Source organism: Pteropus medius, unplaced genomic scaffold (assembly GCF_902729225.1).
Source record: "Pteropus medius unplaced genomic scaffold, Ma_sr-lr_union100, whole genome shotgun sequence".
Lineage (NCBI taxonomy): Eukaryota > Metazoa > Chordata > Mammalia > Chiroptera > Pteropodidae > Pteropus > Pteropus medius.
Window position 1 is genome coordinate 501415 of NW_024349566.1, and position 24501 is coordinate 525915.

At 52.0% G+C, this 24501-nt stretch overlaps 3 protein-coding genes across 11 annotated transcripts; 2 read left to right on the forward strand and 1 right to left on the reverse strand.

Moving 5' to 3' along the window:
- Positions 1 to 193: 193 nt before the first annotated feature.
- VARS1 (valyl-tRNA synthetase 1) lies at positions 194 to 13479 on the forward strand. Of its 7 annotated transcripts, none has more exons than XM_039882999.1 (30): positions 194 to 528; positions 776 to 1196; positions 2246 to 2380; positions 2469 to 2607; positions 2835 to 2959; positions 3046 to 3133; positions 3372 to 3472; positions 3607 to 3734; positions 6642 to 6806; positions 7034 to 7115; positions 7631 to 7750; positions 7832 to 7940; positions 8032 to 8126; positions 8370 to 8460; positions 8700 to 8824; positions 8909 to 9012; positions 9096 to 9254; positions 9348 to 9438; positions 9569 to 9674; positions 9765 to 9835; positions 9927 to 10052; positions 10404 to 10508; positions 10590 to 10658; positions 10743 to 10821; positions 10949 to 11076; positions 11372 to 11527; positions 11698 to 11904; positions 11977 to 12088; positions 12253 to 12578; positions 13346 to 13414. In XM_039882999.1, exons 2-30 carry the CDS (start codon positions 810 to 812, stop codon positions 13412 to 13414), a joined length of 3798 nt encoding a protein of 1265 aa, XP_039738933.1. In that variant the 5' UTR covers positions 194 to 528; positions 776 to 809. The 7 variants fall into 7 exon arrangements, 6 of the variants coding, with proteins under 6 accessions (XP_039738933.1, XP_039738934.1, XP_039738937.1 ...); XR_005657329.1 differs by having other exon boundaries at positions 195 to 528; positions 12423 to 12578; positions 13346 to 13479; XM_039883000.1 differs by having other exon boundaries at positions 195 to 528; positions 3049 to 3133; positions 13346 to 13479.
- A 118-nt stretch (positions 13480 to 13597) lies between these two features.
- Positions 13598 to 21736, forward strand: VWA7 (von Willebrand factor A domain containing 7). The gene is given in 22 exon segments (XM_039883009.1): positions 13598 to 14383; positions 14385 to 14423; positions 14729 to 14992; positions 15501 to 15597; positions 16223 to 16325; positions 16716 to 16738; positions 16741 to 16814; positions 16817 to 16862; positions 16865 to 16916; positions 17036 to 17205; positions 18231 to 18343; positions 18517 to 18651; positions 19170 to 19183; positions 19185 to 19347; positions 19841 to 19973; positions 20085 to 20237; positions 20338 to 20430; positions 20740 to 20987; positions 20989 to 21042; positions 21121 to 21192; positions 21194 to 21269; positions 21457 to 21736. Coding segments are annotated over 22 exon segments (2517 nt in total). The 5' UTR covers positions 13598 to 14197; the 3' UTR covers positions 21666 to 21736.
- A 685-nt stretch (positions 21737 to 22421) lies between these two features.
- SAPCD1 (suppressor APC domain containing 1) lies at positions 22422 to 24482 on the reverse strand. Of its 3 annotated transcripts, none has more exons than XM_039883015.1 (5): positions 24117 to 24482; positions 23733 to 23873; positions 23149 to 23244; positions 22960 to 23025; positions 22422 to 22891 (listed from the first exon to the last, which is right to left on the reverse strand). In XM_039883015.1, the coding sequence occupies exons 1-5, from the start codon at positions 24228 to 24230 to the stop codon at positions 22796 to 22798; spliced, it is 513 nt and encodes a 170-aa protein (XP_039738949.1). In that variant the 5' UTR covers positions 24231 to 24482; the 3' UTR covers positions 22422 to 22795. The 3 variants fall into 3 exon arrangements, with proteins under 3 accessions (XP_039738949.1, XP_039738951.1, XP_039738950.1); XM_039883017.1 differs by having other exon boundaries at positions 22960 to 23063; positions 23145 to 23244; XM_039883016.1 differs by lacking the exon at positions 23733 to 23873.
- Positions 24483 to 24501: the final 19 nt, after the last annotated feature.

A 24501-nucleotide genomic window follows, 5' to 3' on the forward strand; every position in this document is an offset into this window, starting at 1 on the left:
CTCTGCATTAAGGGGCTTTAGAGGGTGTCCAGCATGTCTCCATCTTAACACAGGAAACAAGGCCCATATTAGAATTACCCGCGCGCGACCCTCTCCCGGCCGCTTCCGCCGCTGCCCGCTGCGCACCGCCCTCCCGCCTGAGGACCTGCGGGTGCCCGCGGCGGCGCCTGACGGGAGTGGGGTCCCGGAGCGTCCTTCCGTCCTGTGCCCGCAGCCGGCGCCCTTCTCCCGAGCGTGGTCTGGGGCGGGCAAAACGCCCTCCGGATTAGTGTCGCGCAGGGTGGCGGCTGCACACACAGGCGGTGCAAGACCGCCCGCGCTAGGACCCGCCGGCCCGGAAACGCTTGCTGTCACAAAGGGGGCAACACGTGGGGGCGACGCGTGGGCGCAGACGGCCAGGGCAGCCCGGAGAACCGCCCACTGTCTCGGCCACCTGACTCCTCGGTCCCAGCCGCCAGGTCGGTCCAGCTTCGGCCGGCGCCCGGCTGTGAGGTGGACGCCCGAACTCCGTCTGATCACCTCCCTCCAGTACGTACATGCGCCTCTAACCCGCGTCCTAGCAGACACCGCGGGGCTCCTCTGAACTTGCCACTGTCCCCGAGTCCCCCACTGTCGCTTCCACTCCAAGAGCCGGACCCTCGGCTCTTGAGGCCCAATTAGACCTTCCAGCCCTGGGGGGCCTCGCGCACCTGCGGTAGAGGAGACCCATGAGAGTCTTCTTAACTCAAATAAAATCCCCCTGGTCCCTCAGTCTTCCCGGTCTCTTTCTCCCTAGGTCTTTTCCACCTGGTTCGGACGCCTGCATAATCATGTCCATCCTCTACGTCTCCCCTCACCCCGATGCCTTCCCCAGCCTCCGAGCCCTCATAGCTGCGCGCTACGGGGAGGCTGGGGAGGGGCCGGGGTGGGGAGGGGCCCACCCCCGCATCTGTCTCCAGCCGCCTCCGACGAGCAGGACTCCCTTTCCCCCACCACGTCTGCCCGCCCTGGAGCAGGGGCCCGGTGGGCTCTGGGTGTGGGGGGCTACAGCTGTGGCCCAGCTGCTGTGGCCAGCAGGTCTGGGGGGCCCTGGGGGCAGCCGGGCAGCTGTCCTCGTCCAACAGTGGGTTAGTTACGCAGACACGGAGCTAATACCAGCTGCCTGTGGGGCAACGCTGCCCGCCTTGGGACTCCGCAGCTCTGTCCAGGACCCCCAGGCGAGTGGGAAGAAGAGAGGGAGGGGGATATGTAGAAGAAGAAAGCAAGAATAGGAATGGATAATGAGACAGGAAGATAGCGTGTCAAATGTGGAAAGAGATTAATCAAATCCCAGTTTGCCACCTGGTATGGTAACCTCTCAGCCTTGGTCTTTCTGTGCCAATGAAAGGTTTAGTTTTCATGCTGAGGAACTTGTGGAGAACAAGTTGAGAAGATCAAAAAATGGGTGCAGAGTGCATAGTCTAGCGCCAGGCACTTTGAAGTCTCTGAGTAAAAGTTTGATGAGTCTGAAACTGATGACAGAGATTATTGTGAATAAGGCTTGGTAAAGGAGAGAGGAGGAGAGGCAGGTAGGGCCAGGAGAGGAGATGATATGGGAGGAGATGAAGGAGAAATGAAATAAGGAGGAGGAAGATAACCACACCAGATTACAACTAAGTCCTTCCAGAGTGGCTTGTGCCTTAGAGTCATTATTGCACTGCTTCCTTGCAGAATATTGAGCACACAGCGGATACTTAGTATTTCATTCATTCATGAACAAATGAATGAATGGATGGATGGATGGAATATGTGACTTAGACCCTGGCTTGCTCCCCAATGTCCCAATTACCCTATCTAAAATAGAACACACACACACACACACACACACACACTTCTCTATAATTCCTTGTCTGCCTCAGCCTGATTTGTTTTTCTTCATAGCATTTAAGAAAAATAGGGTAATGCATTTATATATTAGCTCATTTATTGTTTCCCCCATTAGAATGTAAACTCCACCAGGTCAGAGGCTGCATCTATTCATGTTCTTTTCATTCCTTAGAGAAGTACCTGGCATATAGTAGGTGCTTAATAAATGTGTTGCCTCATGTAGTCTTTAACTTCCTGTGCTTAATATATTGCATCTGACACATAGTAAGTGTTGAGTAGGAATTTTCTGAATGGAAGGAAAGTCTTTATGACTATTTCAGTGAAGATGAAACTGGCCTCAGGGGTGATCTGTGGGAGTGAAGGAGGCCAAGCCTTGTCTCATACTCCTCTTTCCTGCTAGGCTGCACTGGGGGCCCTGGGAAGAGCTCTGAGCCCCTTGGAAGAGTGGCTTCGGCTACACACCTACCTGGCTGGGGAGGCCCCCACTCTGGCTGACCTGGCGGCTGTCACAGCTTTGCTGCTGCCTTTCCGATATGTGAGTCAGTAGGGCCTAGAGAAGAGTGAGGGCAGCTCGCTTCACTGTACGGTAACTAAGGAGAGTCCATTTCGTTTCCTCATCCCAGGTCCTGGACCCCTCTGCCCGCCGGATCTGGGGTAATGTCACTCGCTGGTTTATCACATGTGTCCAGCAGCCAGAATTCCGGGCTGTACTGGGAGAGGTGGTTCTGTACTCAGGGGCCAGGCATCTTTCCCAACAGCCAGGTGAGGAAGGGGTAGGAGGGGAGGAGTTCCTTGGGGTCTTCCATGCAGCTTACTTTCTGTTTTCTCTTCGAAATGGCAGAATCACTGGGGCAGGGGACTCTGGGAGGGTAAGGTGGGAAGTCAGCATGGGGGAGCCCTTGGGCAGCTGAAATAGCTCATTTGAGATATATCAGTGTTCACAGAGGGCTCCCAGTGGGCTAAGTCTGCATTTCTGTGCCTCTCACCAGGCCCTGAGGTCACTGCACCCCCAAAGACAGCCGGCCAACTCAAGAAAGAAGCAAAGAAACGGGAGAAGCTACAGAAATTTCAACAGAAGCAGAAGATCCAACAGCAGCAGCCACCCCTAGGGGAGGTGAGAGGCTAAGGGTAGAAGTGGAAGGGAGGTTGGTACCATTATGGGGCGGCTAATATCTGCACCTACATTCTTTCCCGCCCAAGCAGAAGAAACCAAAATCAGAGAAGAGGGAGAAACGGGATCCTGGAGTCATTACCTATGACCTTCCAACCCCACCTGGGGAAAAGAAAGGTACTAGGAAAGGGAAGGGACCCTTCACCTCTACTGTCTTCAGCTGCTGCTGCTTCTGTTTTTACCCCTTCCTGCTTTGTACTTGTTCCCACTGCTTTGCTTGTGAAGATCTGCAGAGCCTCCCAATGCCTGTCCTGTGACATGAACAAAAGAGGCCCAGGTCCTTCTCTGCTGGCCCATCGTCCCCTTCCCAGCTGCTCCCAGCCTCTACACAGACCCCTCCCTTTCTTTCTCCCAGATGTCAGTGGCACCATGCCTGACTCCTATAGCCCTCAGTATGTGGAGGCGGCCTGGTACCCTTGGTGGGAGCAGCAGGGTTTCTTCAAGCCAGAGTATGGAGTGAGTGTGCACGGCCACCCAGACCTGGAGGGGAGGAGGTGGGAAAGGGCAGGGGTGAAGAACACATTGCCCAGGAGGGGACTGGGAGAGGTGGCTTGAGGCCTTAGCTCATGCCTGTCCTCCCTCCCCCATAGCGTTCCAGCGTGTCAGCACCAAATCCCCGGGGCATCTTCATGATGTGCATCCCACCCCCCAATGTGACAGGCTCCCTGCACCTGGGCCATGCGCTCACCAACGCCATCCAGGACTCCCTGACCCGATGGTGAGCTTCTGTCCTCTCCAACTGGTTCCCTCTGCTTTCTCTTGCCTTACTGGAACCCTCTGGCCTCTCTCCTTCCATATTGGCCCTCAGCTCTGCCCCCTGGTGGTGCTACACTTCTCTCTGCCTCATTCCCATCTGATCACTTTGAATCTTCCCCTAGGTAAGTAACCAGCACTCCCACTTGGCAGACTCCCTTCTCTCCATTCTCTTGCTACTGGAAATAACATTATTTGAATCAAACAAGAAATATGTGAAATATTCTTGTTATAAGGAATTGAAAGCTTCAAGTCTCCTCAACCACTCCTCCAGACCTATTCCATCCCCAAAACTGGATTTTTCTAGATCTTTCCTGTCTATTACATGTACATGTACCCATAGAAATTTATAGTTTTCTTTTTGAGTGGGTTTTTCTTCTATTCTTTAACATAAAGAGCTCATACCATAAAGAGCCCAAACATTATTCTTCAACTTTCTTCTTACACGTAACAGTTTATTTTAAAGATCTTTCCCTATCCTTATTCGTAGACTGACTTCATCATTCTCTTTCATTGCTCTGTAGTATTCTGTAGTGTGACCATACTGTAATGGAGTCATTTTATGTTAATGGCTCCTAATTTTCTCTGTCGAAAACCTTGCTGGAATGCATATTCCTGCACTTGCTTTCCCAAGCACATGTGGAAGGATTTCTCTGGTGGAACTACCAGGAAGTAGAATTGCTAGGTTGGAGGGACATGCCTTTATTAAGTACAAATAGAAGCTGCCAAGTTGCCCTACAAAACAACTTCGACGATTTATATCTCCATGACTTGCATGTGAGAGTATTTGTTTTCCCGTGCTCTTGCCAACTCTGGACATTCTCGGTCTTCATTTTGCCAATCTGATGGGCAAAAAAAAATGGCACCTCTGTAATTTCTAATCGTCGGTGAGGCTCTACCTCTTCATGTTTCTGGGCCAGTCTGGTTTCCCCTTATGTGGATTGTCTGTATGTACCTACCCTATGCCCATCTTTCTACTGATTCTTTGTTGTTGTTGTTTCTTTTTAAATTGGTTAATTGGAAGATTCTTTACATATTCTTTACATATTCTGGGTATTGGCTTTTCGTTTGTTATATGTTGTAAATGTCCCCATTGTTAATATTTTAATTAGTTAACAAATAGAAAGTCTAATATTAATATTCCAGGTGACAAATTTCTTAAACTTTTAAAACAACTTTTTGTCTTTGGAAACCAGGGTTATTTATCATGTTTTAAATTTTGAGATGTTTTCTTACTGTCTTACTTACTAAATTAATTTGGTCAAAAAATACTTACAGGACATCACTATGTGCCAGCTCTGGGCACTGGGGGTATAATGTGAGATTAAGCATTTTGAAAGGAATTGAGAGCTGGAAAAACAGTTGTATTAAATACTCATAATATGTAATGGCCAACTTATTTACATGAGAATAGAATTAACATCTCATATTAAACTCAGGGTAGCAACATTTTTTTTATGAACATGATTTAAATAAAATATTAGAGACTCCCATTACTTAAATAGAATAGATTTATATCAGTATTTTTAAGTCAAAAATAGCATGTGCAATACAGCCTTAAATATCTTTAGCAATAAGACATTATAAAAATGAAATAAAAGTGAGTCGTATATTTTTTCTTTCTCCAGCAGAGTACGTTGCTTTTTTACAGATACCCATGACATTGATTTATTTTTTGCTAATTTTATATGATCCCCAAGAGATACTTTTAATGAAAAAATATTTTAATATTCCTTTCTTATGCTTCACTTCTTTAATAGTAGTATCTAACAACATCTTGAAGTTCAGAAAATGGTCATATGCATGTGAAATATAAGCAACATTTCTGAGTATCAGTTATCTGTGAGAGTACAGAATTGCTACAATCCCTGTTCCCAAGGAGATCTGAACATAATGGGTGGGGATAAATGGACTATAAAGTAATGACTGTAATACAATTGGATGAGTCTTTGAAAATAACAGGTTATTACAGTGTTATTGTGTTCCTGTGGTAATTTCCTTTCCCTTACTTTAATACACCTAGTATTTCTACAGGGGCACAAAAAGGTTCCTGAGAGTTTAATGCTTCATGCCAGCCACGTAAGCCTAGGGCTTCAGAGTAAACCGCATGCATGTACTTCTATCAATATGGTCAGTGCAGACCCATGATTTCACTCTCTCTAATTCATTTCTTGATTCATTCTCTAAAACATTACTAGCTTCCAATTATTTTCTTGAAAATGGTCTATCACTTAACTTCACTAAGAGGTGTTGATCTGAGGTTTTACGGTTTGCTCTAGTCAGTTCATCAATGTTCGTAGACTTCGAGATGGTGTCTCGTACCTCAGAGTAATACACATGTCCACCTGTGTTATTGTCTTTTTTTTCTTTGAAACTATATCATTTTCTAAGGCTTTTCTCATATGTTGAGTTTTTTATGTTGAGTCTTATATGTTGAGTTCTTTAATCTGACTAGAATTTATTTTTGTGAACATCAGGAAGCAGGGAGATTTTTTCCCAACTAAGTAGCTAGTTGTCCCAAACAAATTTTTTGAATAATTTTTCCTTTTCCTACTGATAAAGGTGCCACCCCTGATAAGTACTAACTTGGCTTGGATTTGTTTCCAGTCACATTTTTGTTCTCTTAGTCTGTAACTTTGTTCCTATGTCATACTTCATGCTTTAATAATCATAGCTTTTCTCATTTGTTCTGCTATCTAGTTGGGCAAGAGCCTTCTCTTGGTTGTCCTTGTACTTCTCCCTCTGAATGTAATTTCAGAATTGAGGGTCCTTCTCCACCACACCTTTCTTTCCCTACCCTGAAGCCCCTTCTTCCTTTAGTGCCAGACTTTACTAGCCCACTCACCTCCAGTGCTCCGTGCTCCTCCCACAGGCACCGCATGCGTGGCGAGACGACCCTGTGGAACCCTGGCTGTGACCATGCGGGCATTGCCACCCAGGTGGTGGTGGAGAAGAAGCTGTGGCGAGAGCAGGGCCGAAATCGGCATGAATTGGGCCGTGAGGCCTTTCTACGGGAGGTCTGGAAGTGGAAGGAGGAGTAAGTGTGCAGCAGCCCTGTCTCCCTGTCCCCTGTCCAGATAAGACCTCTGTCACCTGAGACCCTGGCTGCAGGGTCAGACCCTCTTAAAGAGGCTGAGGGTCAGTGGCCTTAGGACCCAGGTCAATTTCAGAGGATGAGTGAGCCCCACACTGCCCCATTAGCCACGCGCTGTCTCCCTCTAGCCCAGGCCTAAGTGCTGATCCTGCCTGTCTATCCACTTCCAGAAAAGGTGACCGGATTTACCACCAGTTGAAGAAGCTCGGCAGTTCCTTGGACTGGGATAGAGCCTGTTTCACCATGGACCCTGTGAGTATGAGGGGTGTCAGTGCTGGGGCAGGAGGGGGAGGCTCCCCAGAGTGGGACACCCACTGACAAGAGATGTGCTGTGCCCTCCCCCAGGAGGTGAACTCACTTATAGGAAACCACTAAGGGCTCGGCTGCAAACGCCATTTCTCGCCCCATGTCGTGGCCCTTTGTGTTCCCTATCACCCACTCTGAGAGCTCACATTCCTCCAGGTGGCACATGATGGGGCCTCACCATGGAGCCTGAACTCCCAGGATTCTCTGCACTGGCACCTGTCCCTAGCCGAGTGGCTTCCCTGCCAGCTCCAGTATCACCAGGCTTATTGACTGCCCTTATGTTCCCATAGTCCCTTCACCCGCTAAGGGAAAGTATTTCTTCCTCCCAACCCTTAAAGAGGTTTAGGTGCAGGGCAGTGGGACTCTGGACAGGCCAGTATCACTGGACCTTGCTACCTTAGAAAGTCTGCCTGGGCACCTCGACACCTAGCCCCATGTCTAACTACCCTGCACCACCCTAGAAATTGTCAGCAGCTGTGATAGAGGCCTTTGTCCAGCTTCATGAGGAAGGAGTCATCTACCGCAGTACCCGCCTTGTCAACTGGTCCTGCACTCTCAACTCTGCCATCTCCGATATTGAGGTGTGCTCCTGCCCTTGGCTCTTTCCAGCTCCACCCCTAGCCCTAGTCCCTGGGCCACTTTTCCTGATACCCATTTCACAGGTGGATAAGAAGGAGCTGACAGGTCGCACCCTGCTCTCTGTGCCTGGCTACAAGGAGAAGGTGGAGTTTGGGGTCCTCGTTTCTTTTGCCTACAAGGTCCAAGGCTCAGGTAGGAGCTGGGGCACCAGGATCCTGAGCTGGATGGCATGGGGTGTGGGGAGCGGCCAGCACTAAGATCACAAGGTCTCTTGTCACCCTAGAGAGCAATGAGGAGGTGGTGGTGGCAACAACACGGATCGAGACAATGCTGGGAGATGTGGCCGTAGCTGTACACCCCAAAGATCCCAGATACCAGGTGCAGCAAGGGTGCTACCCATAGTTGGGGGAAGAATGCTGGCTGAAAAGGAGCCCTCACGTTATGTGGGAGGATGGGCACTTAGCCCCCAGCTAAGGAGAGAAAAATTGGATTAGAAGCTCATCTCAGGCCTCCTTTCTAGCTCCGAAGAGGGAATTTGGGTGTTGGGACAGTCAGGATCGTAGGTAGGAATGAGTTAGGCCCAGCCCTTCATGTATTTTTGAGGTCTCCTTCTGTTCCCAGCACCTGAAGGGGAAGAGCGTGATCCACCCATTCCTGTCTCGGAGCCTCCCCATCATCTTTGATGATTTCGTGGACATGGAGTTTGGCACAGGTGAGCAAAGGACTGTCCTGTGGGAGAGGAAAGAACCCATGAGGCACAACCTGCCATCCATCTTTCCTCTTAAGCAAAAGAAAATAAACTTCCCGCAAAGAGGCAGGATTTGGGCTGGTTCTCAGGGGACTATCTTAGGTGGTCTGGGAGCTGCATCCTTCAGCAAAAAGGGGTGCATGTGGGTGGGAAGGGACGCCAATGAGTACCTTGTGGTCCTGGCACCCACACGTATACCCTAGGTGCGGTGAAGATCACCCCTGCACATGACCAGAATGACTATGAGGTTGGGCAGAGGCATGGGCTGGAGGCCATCAGCATCATGGACTCCCGAGGGGCCCTCATCAATGTGCCCTTGCCTTTCCTGGTGAGACTGCCTGAGTATGGGGGTCACTTCTGGAGACAGTAGGGTACCTAAGCACGGCCATAATGAAGCCTATCTTCCACCCAGGGCCTACCCAGGTTTGAGGCCAGGAAGGCAGTGTTGGCGGCACTGAAGGAGCAGGGACTGTTCCGTGGTATTGAGGACAACCCCATGGTGGTGCCACTTTGCAAGTGAGGTTTGGGGCCAGAGAAGGGGGAGGAGGGGCTCCTCAGTGTGCTCACCACCCAGCCTCCTCACCCATGTGTACCTGCAGCCGGTCCAAGGACGTGGTAGAGCCTCTACTGCGGCCACAGTGGTATGTGCGCTGTGGGGAGATGGCCCAGGCCGCCAGTGCTGCTGTGACTCGGGGCGACCTTCGAATCCTGCCTGAGACCCATCAGCGGACTTGGCATGCCTGGATGGACAACATCCGGTATGTCAGGCCTCCCCATGTGGGGAGGGTGACTGGTGGGGCTGAGCCAGGTACAAGCCAGGACAACTACTCCCTTCTCTCTACCATTTGCAGGGACTGGTGCATCTCCCGGCAGCTGTGGTGGGGCCATCGCATCCCAGCCTACTTTATCACTGTCAACGACCCAACCATACCCCCAGGGGAGGTGAGAACTGGGCCAGAACTTGATACTGGTGCACTAGGGGATCTGTGGGTTTGTTGGGTCCTTTTTGGGGAGGGGCAGGGTCAAGACGAGGCAGGGGCACCCCCTTGTGTACTCACTCTACCTATGGCAGGACCCCGATGGGCGGTACTGGGTGAGTGGGCGCAGTGAGGCCGAGGCCCGTGAGAAGGCAGCCAAGGAATTTGGAGTGTCCCCTGACAAGATCATTCTCCAGCAAGGCAAGGTGGGGACTTGCGGGTGGGGGGCAGAGCTGGGGCTCTGATCCATACCTCTGTCCCTTTTGACCTCTATCATTTGGATTCCCTCAGATGAAGATGTATTGGATACCTGGTTCTCCTCTGGCCTCTTCCCCTTCTCCATCCTGGGCTGGCCCAACCAGGTACATTTTGGAGACTAGTCAAGACGGGGGTGGGGATAGGGATCTTGGAGGCATATGCTTGGCTCCCCATCATGCCCTGCTCTGCCCCCAGTCAGAAGACCTGAGTGTGTTCTACCCGGGGACGCTGCTGGAGACGGGCCATGACATCCTCTTCTTTTGGGTGGCCAGGATGGTCATGCTTGGCCTGAAGCTCACTGGCAGGCTGCCCTTCAGAGAGGTGAGAAGCCTGCTGAGACCTCTCCCACAGTCTCTCTACCCTCAGTCACCCTTCTGTACCACAGGTCAGGCTCAGCATGGATGGGACACAGGGCAGGGCCCATGGATAGCTATTGGTGGGCTTTGGGGGACTGAAAGCCAGCCTGGAATCCCCACTCAGTGATTCTGTGCCTGGGCTTCCCAGAGGAGGGAGAGCCTCTAAGTCACCTAAAGGTGCTGAATGGGCTGGCAGGGACATGGAGGGGCCTGAGGTTCAAAGTGAGGCATCCAGAAGCAGAGCCTTGGGGGTGCAATGGAGTCTGAGTGGGAAGACGTAGTTTCACAGGCTCTTTGTTTCTTCCCCACCTCATAGGTCTACCTTCATGCCATCGTGCGAGATGCCCATGGCCGGAAAATGAGCAAGTCTCTGGGCAATGTCATTGACCCTCTGGATGTTATCCACGGAGTCTCCCTGCAGGTAGGGGTGCTGGGCCAGGCCAGGAAGGGCTGTGGGGCTTCGGCCACGGCCCCTGGCCACTCACTCCCACCTCACCCTCAGGGCCTCCACGACCAGTTACTGAACAGTAACCTGGATCCCAGCGAGGTGGAGAAGGCTAAAGAAGGGCAGGTACAGAGGATGGGCCTGGGCTAGAGTGTGGGCAGAAGGAAGGTGGGACTGGCAGAGGACTCCCGCTCCGACTCCCCCCTGCAGAAGGCGGACTTCCCGGCAGGGATTCCCGAGTGTGGCACTGATGCCCTCCGGTTTGGACTGTGCGCCTACACGTCCCAGGGTACGGGTAGCCCCCAAATCTCTCAGCCCCATTTTTCCTCCTTCCCTAAGGCCCGTCCCTCTCCTCCTCTGCTCTGGGTGAGGGTTGGAAGGGAGGTGGTGAGGACGCACACTTCATTTGCACCCAGGTCGTGACATCAACCTGGATGTGAACCGGATACTGGGATACCGCCACTTCTGCAACAAGCTTTGGAATGCCACCAAGTTTGCCCTCCGTGGTCTGGGGAAGGGTTTTGTGCCCTCAGCCACCTCCGAGGTGAGGACCTGGTAGGCCTGAGGTGGGCAGCACCTACACAGGCTATACGCCTGCCACTCTGGCCTCAGGCACAACCCATGCTGTGTCAGAGTTGCAGCCACTGACTCAGGCCCAGCCCTTTCCCTTGAGGAGCCTCCATGTAGGAGGTAGGGGGACAGAGGGTTACAGGGAAAGCCCAGGGCATTGGGGTCCTCCCCCAAGATACAGGGCACATGATGGCTTCAGACTCATCAGGCTCCTTCCTCTGTGGGGTTCTGGCTCCCTCCCCCTGGCTGATCTGTCCACTCTCCCTAAGCCTGGAGGCCATGAGAGCCTGGTAGACCGCTGGATCCGCAGTCGGCTGACTGAGGCCGTGAGGCTCAGCAACCAAGGTTTCCAGGCCTACGACTTCCCAGCTATCACCACCGCCCAGTACAGCTTCTGGCTGTATGAACTCTGTGATGTCTACCTGGTGAGGAGGAGCTGAGTGGGGTGGGGGCAGCCGAGCCCTGGGCCTCCCTTTTCCAATGGTGGGCCATGAGACCTGAGCCAGCCTGTCCCCCTCCCAGTTGTCACAGGCACAGTGAGGGCTGGAGGCTAGATCTTTTCCAGCCCTGAGCCCTGTGCTTCCCTGTTTCTTAGGAGTGCCTGAAGCCCGTGCTGAATGGGGTGGACCAGGCAGCCACAGAGTGCGCCTGCCAGACCCTCTATACCTGTCTGGATGTTGGCCTGCGGCTGCTCTCACCTTTCATGCCATTTGTGACCGAGGAGCTATTCCAGAGGCTGCCCCGGCGGATGCCACAAGCACCCCCTAGCCTCTGTGTCACCCCCTACCCAGAGCCTTCGGAGGTATGGGTTTGGCCTGGAGGGGGACTCCAGTCTGAACCCCCAGCCCTCTTTACCCGCTCCTCTATCCCACAGTGCTCCTGGAAGGACACTGAGGCAGAAGCTGCCATTGAGCTGGCCCTGAGCATCACGCGAGCCGTGCGTTCCCTGCGTGCTGACTACAACCTCATCCGGATCCGACCCGACTGTGAGCCTCAGGCCCCCATATGCACCCAGTCCCAGTTTCCCCTCATCCCACTCGGCAGCCCCATATCTACCCTGTGCCACTGTTCCTTAGTCCACTCTCCAGTATGGCTGCCTCTTTTCCTGTCTTCTTGGGGCCAGGCCTCACCTTCCTCCCTCCTCTGGCAGGTTTCCTGGAAGTGGCTGACGAGGCCACAGGTGCCCTGGCATCAGCAGTGTCAGGCTACGTGCAGGTGCTGGCCAGCGCAGGTGTGGTAGCTGTCCTGGCCCTGGGGGCTCCCGCACCCCAGGGCTGTGCTATGGCCCTGGCCTCTGACCGCTGCTCCGTCCACCTGCAGCTGCAGGGGCTGGTGGACCCGGCCCGGGAGCTAGGCAAGCTGCAGGCCAAACGTGGTGAGGCGCAGCGGCAGGCCCAGCGTCTGCGGGAACGCCGCTCCACCATGAGCTACCCAGTCAAGGTGCCCCTCAAAGTCCAGGAGGCAGATGAAGCCAAGGTGTGTTATATACGTGGGTATTTCCTTCCCCATCTTCCACATCTTAAACATGGTCCTACAGCTGCACCGTTTCAGCCCAGGGAGTCCCATGGGGGAGCACAGAGCCCAGGCCCTTTGAGCAGGTGGGAAACAGCTGGGGTAGGGGCATAGCCCAAGCCACACGGCAAGGTGCAGATGGAGGCAGACCTAGAGCTAGGTACCCTGCCCCATAGCCAGACCCCTCACGCCCCACCTGGTGCCTGGAACATGGCATCCCACGTGCCTGGGGCTCAGCATGGACCACATGCAGACAGGGTGCCCTTCAGGGCAGGAGCAAGGGGTCAACCACACCTAGGGATGGACTCAGAGAGAAACAGCAGAAGAGGCTGAGTAGGGTTACTCACTTGATTCTCCCAGTAGCCCTCTCTCAGCATGAAGTATTACTCTTAACATTTTACAAATGAAGGCTAAATGCCTGCCTGTGTATGTAATCTCTGGGTTTGGCTCCCCAGGTGGGGCTGGGGTTGGGCTGCTGGATGTGGTACCTGGCCTCTGAGGCTCCTTTGTCTTTGGGGACTGACCACTCTGGGAAAAGACAAGATCCAAGGGTCCAATGATGATGGAGGAGAAGCGGAGTGCCAGTGGGAAGGCTGCTGAGAATTTGGGGGTCTGGTCCAGCCGAGCACACACAGTTCCCTAACTATTCCCTGCCTGTGGTCCTTACCTGCCTTTCCAACTCTGATCCCCTCTTGGGCCTGGATCCTCACCACCCCATATTACACTTGCAGCTCCGACAAACAGAAGCAGAGCTCAGGAAGATGGACGAGGCTATCACCCTTTTTCAGAAGATGGTGTGATACACCAGCTCCAACCCACAGTGGTCTACCATGGGACTGGCAGCAATAAATATTTTGCCACAAAACCATATCTTGTCTGTATGTGTAGGTGGGGCTGGGGAAGCGATGCTGAGGGACTGGGTTCCTGAATCTTCAGAGGAAGCCAGTATGAACGATGGGAAGGCTGCAGGAGGTGCCTGTTCCTGGTGGGCAGAAGTGCATCTTTCTGAGTCCTTGACAACAAGCCAGGCCTGAGTCACACTGTGCTGCTGGCTCACTTCCTCCTTTTGACTCTACTCATCTCCGTACTGCAGCCAAGGGAGGCCCACCGTGGTTTTGGCTGCTGCTTGTGGCTTGGGCGACATGAGCTCAGGGGCCAGGAGCTGTAGTCCTGCCCCAACCCTGCTGGGCCTCTGTCCTCCCCCAAGTGTGAGTCTGGCTCAGGTTAATTATAACTGACCTAAGTCCCCTGCGACACCACACCAGGCAGCCCTGCAGTCGTGCCTAGAGACCCAGCTACCAGATAGCGGGGACTTCCTGTGCATGGAGGGTGTCAGACTGAGTGGGGAGGAGTACCCTGGGGGAGGAGTCTTAGACCCCTCCTGCAGCTATATGTCCCTATTGGCCTGATAAGGCCCTCAGATTGGGTGACTGGGGAAAGGGCAGGAAGCTGGACTGGATCAGGTGAGGTGCTTGAGGCAAAGCAAAAGGAGCCCAGGCAGGTGTCCATGAGACACAGGGCCTGCCCTGGGATCACCATTCTTTCCTTGAGAGCCTTCTGTCCCCCAGGTCCATGTCTCAGCTATGATCCCCAGTGACATGCCCCTATCCCACCTGGGCCCCACAGTACTACTGCTGCTGTTACCCTCTGCATCTGCCTTCTTTCCCAACATCTGGAGCCTCCTGGCTGTCCCCAGCTCCATCACCCACCAGGACCATAGCGAGGAGGCGGCTCTCAATGTCACTCTGCAGCTTTTCCTGGAGCAGCCGCCCCCCAGGTCACCCCTCCCTTCATCTTAAGGACTTCTTGGTAAGCATCCCAGCTGGATTCCCCCATTTCTTGGGACTTCTACTCCTTGACGGCCTTCCTTGCCAAGAGAAGGGGCCCCCCTTTCTCCTCCCATTTCTACCCCCTGCAGCAACAACACCAAGAGCCTTGGTCTTGATATAGGAGTCTCCCCTCCTTAAGAGGGTTCAGGATTACCCCTCCTTTGTAAGGCCAGAACCCTCAATTCCTTCCACACTCAGCCTTGAGTGCCAGTTGCTGAGGAAACGTGTACAATGGCCCAATCCGAGGGGCTTTCCTAGAGCCTCTGTACACACCCACTCTCCCAGGGTCACACCCTTCCCGCGGATGACCTCTTTGCCTACTGTGGACCTGGATCTCCTTCCTGGTGGTTCCAAGCAGCCTTAGATGAGGTGTCTCGTGCCAATGAAGTCCAGGACTTTTTGCCAAATGACTTGCAGTTTGATGCTGAGAGGCCGGGCCAGGGACATATACTCCTGGTAGGGGCTCTGCAGGAAACCTTGGTGGCGGCCAGAGCCTTTGACCACACCCTGGCTTGCCAGCACTTCAGGGCTGCACTTCATGCTTTGCAGGTGATAACAGAGTTTAGAAAATGGTCAGCGGAGTCTTCACTGACAGTCTTCCAGTCTCCCAGATGGTGCCTTCTTAACCATGCCTCCTTTGCTCTAGAAGGAATTGGGGTACTGTTTGCCAAGACCCTGAGGCTACTCCCTAGTCCCCAACTCTAAACTGGCAGCGCTTCCTGTGGGAACAGCTGGAAAGCCATTTAGCCTGCAGAGTAGTGAGGGCGAGAGAGGAAGGTGCCAAGGTCAGAAGGATGGGCCTGGTTGGCCACTGAAAGACCCGAGATTGGACTCTGAGTGCGATGGGAAGAAACACTAGGAGACTCCCACCTCAGTAAAGCTCTGGTCTAGGCATTGGGGAGAGAGCAGTGGAGGGGCCTTGGGGTATTGGACATCAGTAGTGAGGGTGGGAGAAGGTTTTCCGGATGGGGAACTTGAAGGAGTGGTGAGTTAGGGCTGGAGATTGTGAAAACAGACTAGTGCTTTGTTCCCCTTCTCCTCCTTTCCCTGGAATCAGGATTTCTACAGTCACAGCAACTGGGTGGAACTGGGAAAGCAGCAACCACACTCTCATCTCCTCTGGCCAAAGCAAGAACTCAGAAGCCTGGCACAAAGTATGGCGGTGATCCCAGTGATTAGGGGGGAGCTCACAGAACCATCTCTTTTCAGCCCACCCAGCCACCATGTCACATCCCAAGGTCACATAGGATGTGATGTCATCTCTGGAATGACCTGTGAAGTCTCCCAGTTTAACTAAAGGCCAGGTCAGTTAGGTGGCTTCCCTAAGGTCATACAGGGAAAGACAGAGCCAGGACCAGGTCTGCAGACCTCAGCTGAGTTCTCTGTCTTTCATTTGACTTCCCTCTGCCCACCCACTGGATCACACAGGGCTTTCTCTCACAGTCTTCAACCTTCCAACTGAACAATGACCCAGAAGCTACCTCCTGTCCATTACAAATTCACTTCCTGTCCATAGCTCACAGAGGGCATAATCCCCATAGGATTGATCTCTACATTGCTGGTTTTTCTAGCACAGTCTGTCTCAAATACTCAGTCTCACTACCAGCCCATGAACTCCAGGTTTTAGTTCAGAAAGCCTAGAAAGGTACTATGAAGGCTACCTATGAGCTTTCACCTTATCCCAACTGGGAGGAAAAGCTGAAAAAGCTTGGGGTAGACAGGAATAAGTGTTGGGAGCTGTAGAATCTTGGGTTCTGGACCTCTGCCTTCTCTTCTCAGTGGAAATTCCTGCCTGCTCTGATTGTGAGTTGAGCTGCCCCAGTAATTTGCTGAGCTTTACAGTCCTCACCTCTGGCTACTTTGGAACTCATCCCTCCAAGCCTCCAGATAGCAGACAGGAAAGCCCCCAGAAGTAATAGGAGAAAGTCACTTCCTTTCCTCTGCCCCTGCCCCCAGGGATCTCAGTCCTCTAAGCCCCTTGCCCCACTTGCTGTAAAAAGGAGAGGATGTTGAGTTGGGGTTGGTGGATGAAGGCCCACTGAGGTGGCCATGATTTGTGTGTGTGTGAGAGGGCTCAAGGGATCCATTATGTTCTGTGTAACTGAACCCTCCGGATTTACCCGGGATTTTCCTTCCATGAAATGTCATCACCTACTTCTGATCCTTTGTTAAGCAGTGAGAGGGTCAGGCCAGGTCAGAAAGGACCACATTTGCTTAGGAGGCAGAGGTTGTTTTTTTTTTTTACTTCCTCCCTCCAGATCCCTTTTCCTAACCCAGGGAAATGTAACCATGGGGCTGTTTTGACCAGAGCAGCTCCCAGTCACCACAGGGAGGCATCAACAAGCATAGTACATCCCCAGGCTTCTCCCCCGCCACCACATGCTGCACCTCTAGGCTGCTAAACTGGCCCTTCTGGCCTCCTTCAGGCCTTCAGCCTCCTGCAAAGCTGCCTGGGAGACAGAGATCTCTCCAGGTGAGTGGCCTCCTAGAGATGGGGCTCCCTAAGGGGTAAGTGCTCCTGGGGGAGCTAAGAAACCCAGGGCTGGGAACAAATGTGCCAAACCTTCACTGTTTCACTGGGCTACTCCCCAGGCTGCTGGACATCACCCCAGCCTCCAGCCTGAGCTTCATCATGGACACCATGGGTAGTATGGGTGAGAAGATCAACACTGCAAAAATCTAGGCTCGCCACATTGTGCAATAGCGACGGGGCGGCCCCATGGAGCCCATCCACTATGTCCTGGTGCCTTTCCATGACCCAGGTAACTGAGGTCTGGCTGGGATAGTGAAGGGAGGAAAAGCCCAGGGCAAAGGGTTAATGACACTGGTGGGGCAATGGGCCTCATGGCAGTTCCTATGATCCTTGAGCGAGCCTTTCCTGGGTATCTGTGTGCATACAGAGAACAATCAGTCACTTCTTCCTCTGCTTCTAAAATGGCAGCACTTTACATATGAGTTTAATCATGATCCATGCTTAGGCAGGTGGCCTCTGCTTTCTTAGGCTTTAGTACTAATAAGTGATTTTCAATTCTCTTCATTTCCAGTAGACAGAGATTGAGATGCAGTTGAGGCATTGGTGGGTCTAGGTCTCTGTGAAGTATCTGAAACAGATAGTTACATGGTACTCCTTTCCCCGCTATATGGAAGTCAGACAATCTGGCCTGCATTGACCAGTCTTACTGTGTGTCCTTAGGCTGGTCATCTAACCTCTTTGCCTAATTTCATCATCTATAAAATGTGTCACTAGTTGCCTTATCCTGCCTATCTCCCAGGTTTGAAATGATCATCAAATAAAATGCTTGTAGGACTGAGAATTCCCTAAGGCCAGGGTTTGAGTCATATTTGCCTACATAAACATCATAGTAGCTCACATTAATAGGGGCTTATCACATATTTGATGAAGATATGAATAAATGAATAATTAAGAATTTAGTCACTTATGTGTCAAAGCGCTATTTTTACATTTACAAAATCGACTCCTTCAGTCCTCCCAATAACCCTCTGATGTAAGTACTATTAATTCTCTGGCTTTTCTGGTGAGAAAACTGAAGCCCCAGTGGATTTTTTATACTTATATGCATACCCAAAAAGGTCCACTCAGAACCACAGGAAGTGATGCCATTTTGTTAAGGAAATGAGGTCCCTGCTCTGCCCTACCTATATAAATATAAGGGAATGTTGTTATTTCAATACTTGTCCAACCCAAGAGCACAGCGGGCCTCTTGACTGGGTAAGAATGAGGGGAGCCCTCTCCTTACTCATCTCAACCTCCTTTTCTCCTCCCTAGGGTTTGGGCTCATCTTTACAACCACTGACCCTGACAGCTTCTGGCAACAATTCAATAAGATCCATACCTTGGGAGGTGGAGATGAGCCTGAGATGTACCTGTCAGCCCTGGAGGTCTGCCCTGCCCCCTACTTCTTCTCCTCTCCTTTATAGGCCCCACCTCCAAGGGGAGCGCTAAAGCCTTCCTGGAACCATTACCGCCTTCAGAGCTCTGTTCTACTAGCTTCACTCCAGGGTTCCATATTGCCTTCTACCCATTTCCCCATTGCCACCATTTTTAATATCAGTCCTTTCCCCCCGTATTTCTGGCCCTGCTGCACACACCTCCACTCCCAGACATCTTCGTCTTCACTGATGCCTCCCCCAAGGATGCCTTTCACACCAACCAGGTGGAATCCCTGACTCGGGAGCAGCGCTGCAGAGTGAGCATAGCTGGTGGGAGACCCAAAGTTAGCCAACCAGGGATGCAGGAGATGCTATGACAACAATTTCATAATAAGATTCATACCACACTATGGTGGTTGAACCAGGCTTGGCATGGGGTGGGAAAAGTGAACGTTTCCTGATCCCTTTAACAACACTAAAGAGGGGGAGGCCCTACCCTTAATGATACTGAATTTATATTTAAACCTGCCCCTGAAAAACCATCTGAAGAATTGGAAATCTAGCTGACAACATCTGCTATGTGGATGACATATGGTGACAGTTACAACTACTAACTGAAGGCCGGGGGGTTGTGTCATTGGGAGATGCTGTGCAGCAGCCAGATGGTAGACGGAGACCTTACCACTAATCATGAGCTTTGTGGAAAGCTGGAGCACAGGAGACCCTCACGTACAATAGTAAGGACACCTTACTATTGCACTAGGACACCTCAATCACTGGCTTCTCTTCTGGGCACCTAGGACACCTCAATTACTGGCTTCTCTTCTGGACACAGGTAACATTCCTGGTGACCATCAAAGGGTCAGGGCTGAGCTTAGCGTGAGGTCTTGTCCCATTTGCGTTTTGAGCCATATGAAGTGGTGGTCCTAGCCTCAGGAGGAGAGGTGATCTTCACCAAAGATCAGCACATTTGAGATGTAGCAGATATTATTGAGGACAGCATAGCTGACCTGGTAAGCGTAAGGGACAGAGGGACCAATGCTTTCAGCTTAGAACTGAAGAGATGGGTGACACTGCATTTCTCTTTCTCATAGGAGAAAGGGAATGGCTCCCATTGCTGTGTTGCCAGAAAGGTGTCAGAAGAGTGGGAAAGGAAGTTTCTTTCCCTCTGAGATCCACGGCTACCCACTTTCAACACTGCTCCTTCCGTATTAGTACTGTCCCCTTCCCCCCAATCTTGGGCTCGAATTTTCTGTCCTTGGAGCTACCACAGGAAGTCCTGCCATATTTTAAGGAGGGGAGAAGAAATGATTGATTCATCCTGAATCCCTTGCTTGCAACTTTGTCCCTGACCATGACTTCATTCCTGGTCCTATGCCCCTCTCTCACTGGCATCCCTTCTCCAGCTGTGACTTAGTTTCTTTCTGTCTCCACCTTTCTCCTTTGCTCCCACCTCATTTCATGCCTTATCTTGTCCCCATATTTTGGTCCTACCCATCCCTCAAGGTGCTCCTTCCCCTGGAACCTCCTGTTGTGGTGCCTGGGAAGCCACTTGTATTCAATGTGGATGGACTGCTCCAGAGAGTCACAATCCAGATCCACAGGGAGGTCAGCAGCTCCCAGATCAGGAACCCTGAAGGTACTTCCGTATGCATCTCAAGGCATAGGGAAGAATGGAGAATGAGTGGTGATGTACTAAGGGAAAATAATTGTTTTATGTGACAATCTCTTGTTCCCCACCCCCACCCAGGGGTCTCCCAGGGCCAGGAGGAAGGCCAGGGGCCTCTAGGTCACACTCGCTGCTTTGGGTAGTTCTGGATGGTGACAATGAATGACCCCCCATAGACAGGGACCTGAGAGATCCAGGTCACAGCCAAGGGCAACCCCCAGGTGAGAGTGCAAGGTAAGGAGGGAGATATTCCTGGGAAAGGAAGGAGACAGGAACACAAAGAGCAATGTCACTTAAATTCATTCAGGAAGGTCTCTGCCTTCACCTCCCTCAGCCCAGATCTCCCTGGACTTCCTCTTCTACTTTGGGACTCCCATGGAGGATGGCCTCCACCCTGGCCTCTATCCCCTGACTCAGCCAGTTTCAGGTACGTCTCCCCCCCAGACCTGTTCATTAATTTTATATTTATAAAATTATATGTATATTTAACTTTCTACTGAGTTATAATTTATATATAATAACATGCACTAAACTGAAGTGTATACAGCTTGATGGGTTTCATATAATACACCTATGGAGCCTTCACTCAGTTAAAAATTCAGAACATTTCCAGCATCCCAGAATGCCCTCCTGACCCTCCCCCAGCGGTAACGCCTATTCTGAAAGCCATTCATTCTTTTCTCTCAGTCAGAATCTCATGCAGACCACTGTTCTCCCTGCCCCTCCCATGTCCCAGGTCTCCAGACCCAGCTTCTGGTAGAAGTGACAGCGCTAGGCTCCAGAGGTAACCCTCGAGATCCTCTGCTGCATTTCTCCTACGTCGTCTTTGGAGGGTTCCCGGAGGGTGCCGAGCTGGACCGGGTGCCTTTGGAGCTCAAGGGACCCCGGGAGCGAGGCCTCCTCGCTGCTGCGCTTCCGTCCACGCTTCTGTCCGCTGTCGGACCCTTCTCTCTGGAACTGATTGGCCAGCACGGAGAGGGATTGAGGCCTACACCAGGCGGCTCTCCAGACCTGCATTGTGGTCCCTGTCTTTCTGGAGGTGAGACGCTATGGGAAGGTGCGGCTGCGGCTAGGGAGACCTGGGGAGGCTCCTCCCCTGACCTGCCCTCCTCTGCAGCTCAGTGGTCCCCCGGGTTTCGTGGCGCCCCAGGTTTCCTGGCCCCGGGCAGCAAGGCCCTGCTCAGCCTCGCCAGCTTTTTAGCCCTCAGGATCTCGATCTTAAGGCATCTGCCAACTCCAGCTTCGCTCTCACCCCAACCTCTCCAGGTGAAGCCACTGAGTACTCGGTCCTCTTCCTGGCCCCACATTGCGGTTCTCGGGGAGAGGGTATGTAGTACTCACTTTCTAAGCCCCACCTCTGGCCCCTCCCTATTGGCCCTCAGATTCTGCCACCCCCCACCCCAGCACTTGGTCGGTCCCTTGAATCTCAGCTCTTCGGAGCCTGGAACTTCAGCCAGATCTCTGTACCCACTGGACAGGGTTCGCCTGAAACAGAATGAGTCTGCCTGGGGGCGCCTATGGCTGGAGGTCCCAGACTCAGCCATCCCAGACTCCGCGGTGATGGTGACTGTGACTGCGACCGCGATGGGTCGAGAAGCCAGCTCAATGCCACCTACCCACGCCTTCCTCCGGCTCCTAGTGCTGGCCTGGCCCCACAGGTGAGGCACCCCCACTTTTAGTTGCAGAGTAGACAGGGCAAGGGGAGGCTTAATTTGGGTGCAGACACCCTAACAGTCTCTCTTCTCCCCAAGACCAGCTTGTTGTCCTTGCCCATTCATTTGGCCCCGTTTTCACCACAGCCAGCCCCGCCTTTCTTCCCTCCTCTTCCGTGACTCCCGCAGGGCTTGGGGGAAGGCTGGCAGGCAAACCTTGGTGGGGCACAGTTGAAGGTGTGCTGTTCCTCCTAGGCCTGGCCTTCTGGTGACAACAGCTCCTAGAAGGATGGGTCTTTAGCGCTATTTTCTTTTTCATTTTTCAATTAGAGTTGACATTTAATATTATATTAGTTTCAGATATACAGCATAGTTAGACATATTTATATAATTTACGAAGTGATCTCCCTCATTAGTCTAGTATCCACTTGGCACTATACATAGTTATTACAATATTATTGACTCTATTCCCTATGCTGTACTTTATAACTCCTCCAGAGCAGTTTTCAATCTTGCCCTACTAGAAGGTAACATGGGCCTCAGGACCTTACCTACCTCTCCTGGCTGGGCTGCAGGTTTTCCTTCTCGTGCACTTGTCCCTTCTCTTCTTAGCGAGATTGGGATAGAGGGCAATAGATTCTCCCACAGTGCACTTTCCCTAACCCTTGTAGGAACCAAACTAAAGACTTATTTTTGGAGAAAGTTGCTTTCTATTTCTCTGTATCATCTTTATTCCATTACCTGTTCTTGCCCTCCCAAGCTCAGGTAGAGGGAGAGATATATGGGGAAAAGAGGAAGGTTGAGAGTGGGGTAGGAAGTGGTATTTATAGAATTGTTTTTATTTGAAATTCTAAAGAAGCTTCTATTTTATTTTTGTATTTAAAATTGAAAGACAGTTTCAATAAACATGTCTTCTCCCCAGAGGGATTTCAAAGAAAGATCATTTATAAATGTAAGATACCAAGAAGATAAAATGTAAGTTTTCAAGAGCAGAGAAGAAACTTTACACCAAGATGTTTGGGCTCCAGTTGACCCACCTCCTGGAGCTATTTAGCTGTTGAGTTGATTAGGCAGAATAAGGAGGCTGGGGGTTCTGACTCAACCTCCTCTGTCACCAACTGAGGGGAATGAGAGGAGGCCTTAGACACTGGTAGGGCCCCTCTGCCCCTTGGGGCAGCCCAACTGAGCCATCTCCCCTTTTGGCTGAATGACTCCTTTCTGCTGCCTTGACAGTTCCTGGAGGAGAGCAGAGAAACAGTTTAGGCATCTGTGCTCTGCCCTTCCCCCACTCTCTTCCAGTTTACCTGTTGTTGCCACAAGTTCTGCTTCCTTGGCCTTCCCTTCCAATCCTGGGTGGCGCAGGAACTAGCCTGTTCAAGGGACATGGAGAGAACAGGGGGAATATTCTCTGTTCTCCGTAAAACCAGTGTTGACCCCAAGTCCCCTCTCTACCCCAACTTCCCAAAAGTCTAAAGTAAAACCAATAAACTCACCTTCCCCTGAATCAGATTCTGCAACCAGATGTTCACCTTTTGAATGTGGGCCAACTGGGGGCCACCAGGCTCTGAGTATAAATCTGTTAGAAAATTCTAAAGGAGGAGTTGGAGGCTGAGAATGTGGTGAAAATTTGAGGTCTATCTGCCACTCTTCTATCACCACAGGCCATTCTTCTTTTCCATCTGGATCCTCTCATCCCAATACCCCTCCAAGACATGTGGAAAAATCCAGTATTCACTCCACCTCTAACAGTCCAGTTCCTCCATCCCCCCCAAATAGCACAGTACCCCCTTTTTCTTTATGGATCCTCCCTGTCCATCCCTGACCCATTGGAATAATCCCAGCCACTCCCCCATGCCAATGGAGTAATCCAAATCACGTCCCTCTGAATGGAATGCAGACCAGCCTCCTCCAATCCCAACAATGAACACCAACTTAACACTTGGTGGCATCCTGTCATTATAATGCTGCTTCCAATTCGTGATCCCTGCCCATTAACTCTCTCCTTTCCAGGGTGGTGTCAGGCTGTGTCCACACGTCCCTGCTCCCCATCCCCACACACCTCAGGGCAGCCTCATACCTCACCAAGGGCCCCCACACGTAGCTGCTGTTGCTGTGCCTCCCTCAGATGGCCTTCAAACCAGGCCTGGCTATGCTTCAGCAGCTCCAGCCCCTGCCACAGGGCATCCTGTTCCCTCTCCAGAGCCTGCATCCTCTGCAGCTAGAAAATGCAAGAAGCAGAGGCTGCCTCACTTTACAACAGAACCCTGGGCCATGGTCTCACAACTCCTGCTTGGGTTCACTGTCTGGTCATGGAATGTGAGCCTGGACTGACCACTGAGGATCTGGAGGGCAAGGGGAAGCAACGGAGAAGACTTATGAGTCCTCAAATTGAGTGGAAATGTAGGGGGCAGATCTAGGAAGAGGGGCTTTCCCTGGGTCCCCTTGTTAGACTAATACTCACCCAGAGGAAGAAGCTCCGGGCTCCTGGGTCTTGGCGGCTTGTCCCCAGTGGTAGCAGCAGAACTGTGTAGGGGGCCTGCACCAGGGGCACCCTACCAGGACCCAGGCTGTCCATGGCTCTGATGTGGTAAGGGTGGAGCCACACACACTGGTGGCCAGGGCTGGTCCCTCCCCTTCCCCCCTGACTTGCAGTCCTACTTAGTCTTTCAGCCTCTTAGAGCCCTTTCTGCTGTGTCTGTCTGAAGCTGGGGTATTCCCACTTAAGTGGAAAGACCATCTCCTTTGGGCTCTGTCTTCCCTCTCATCTGTTTTTGTAGGGTATGTTGAAGTTGGTTCTCATGAAGCCCCCTGGGTAGATCTCCTTTTGTCTTCCTATAGCAGTGTCA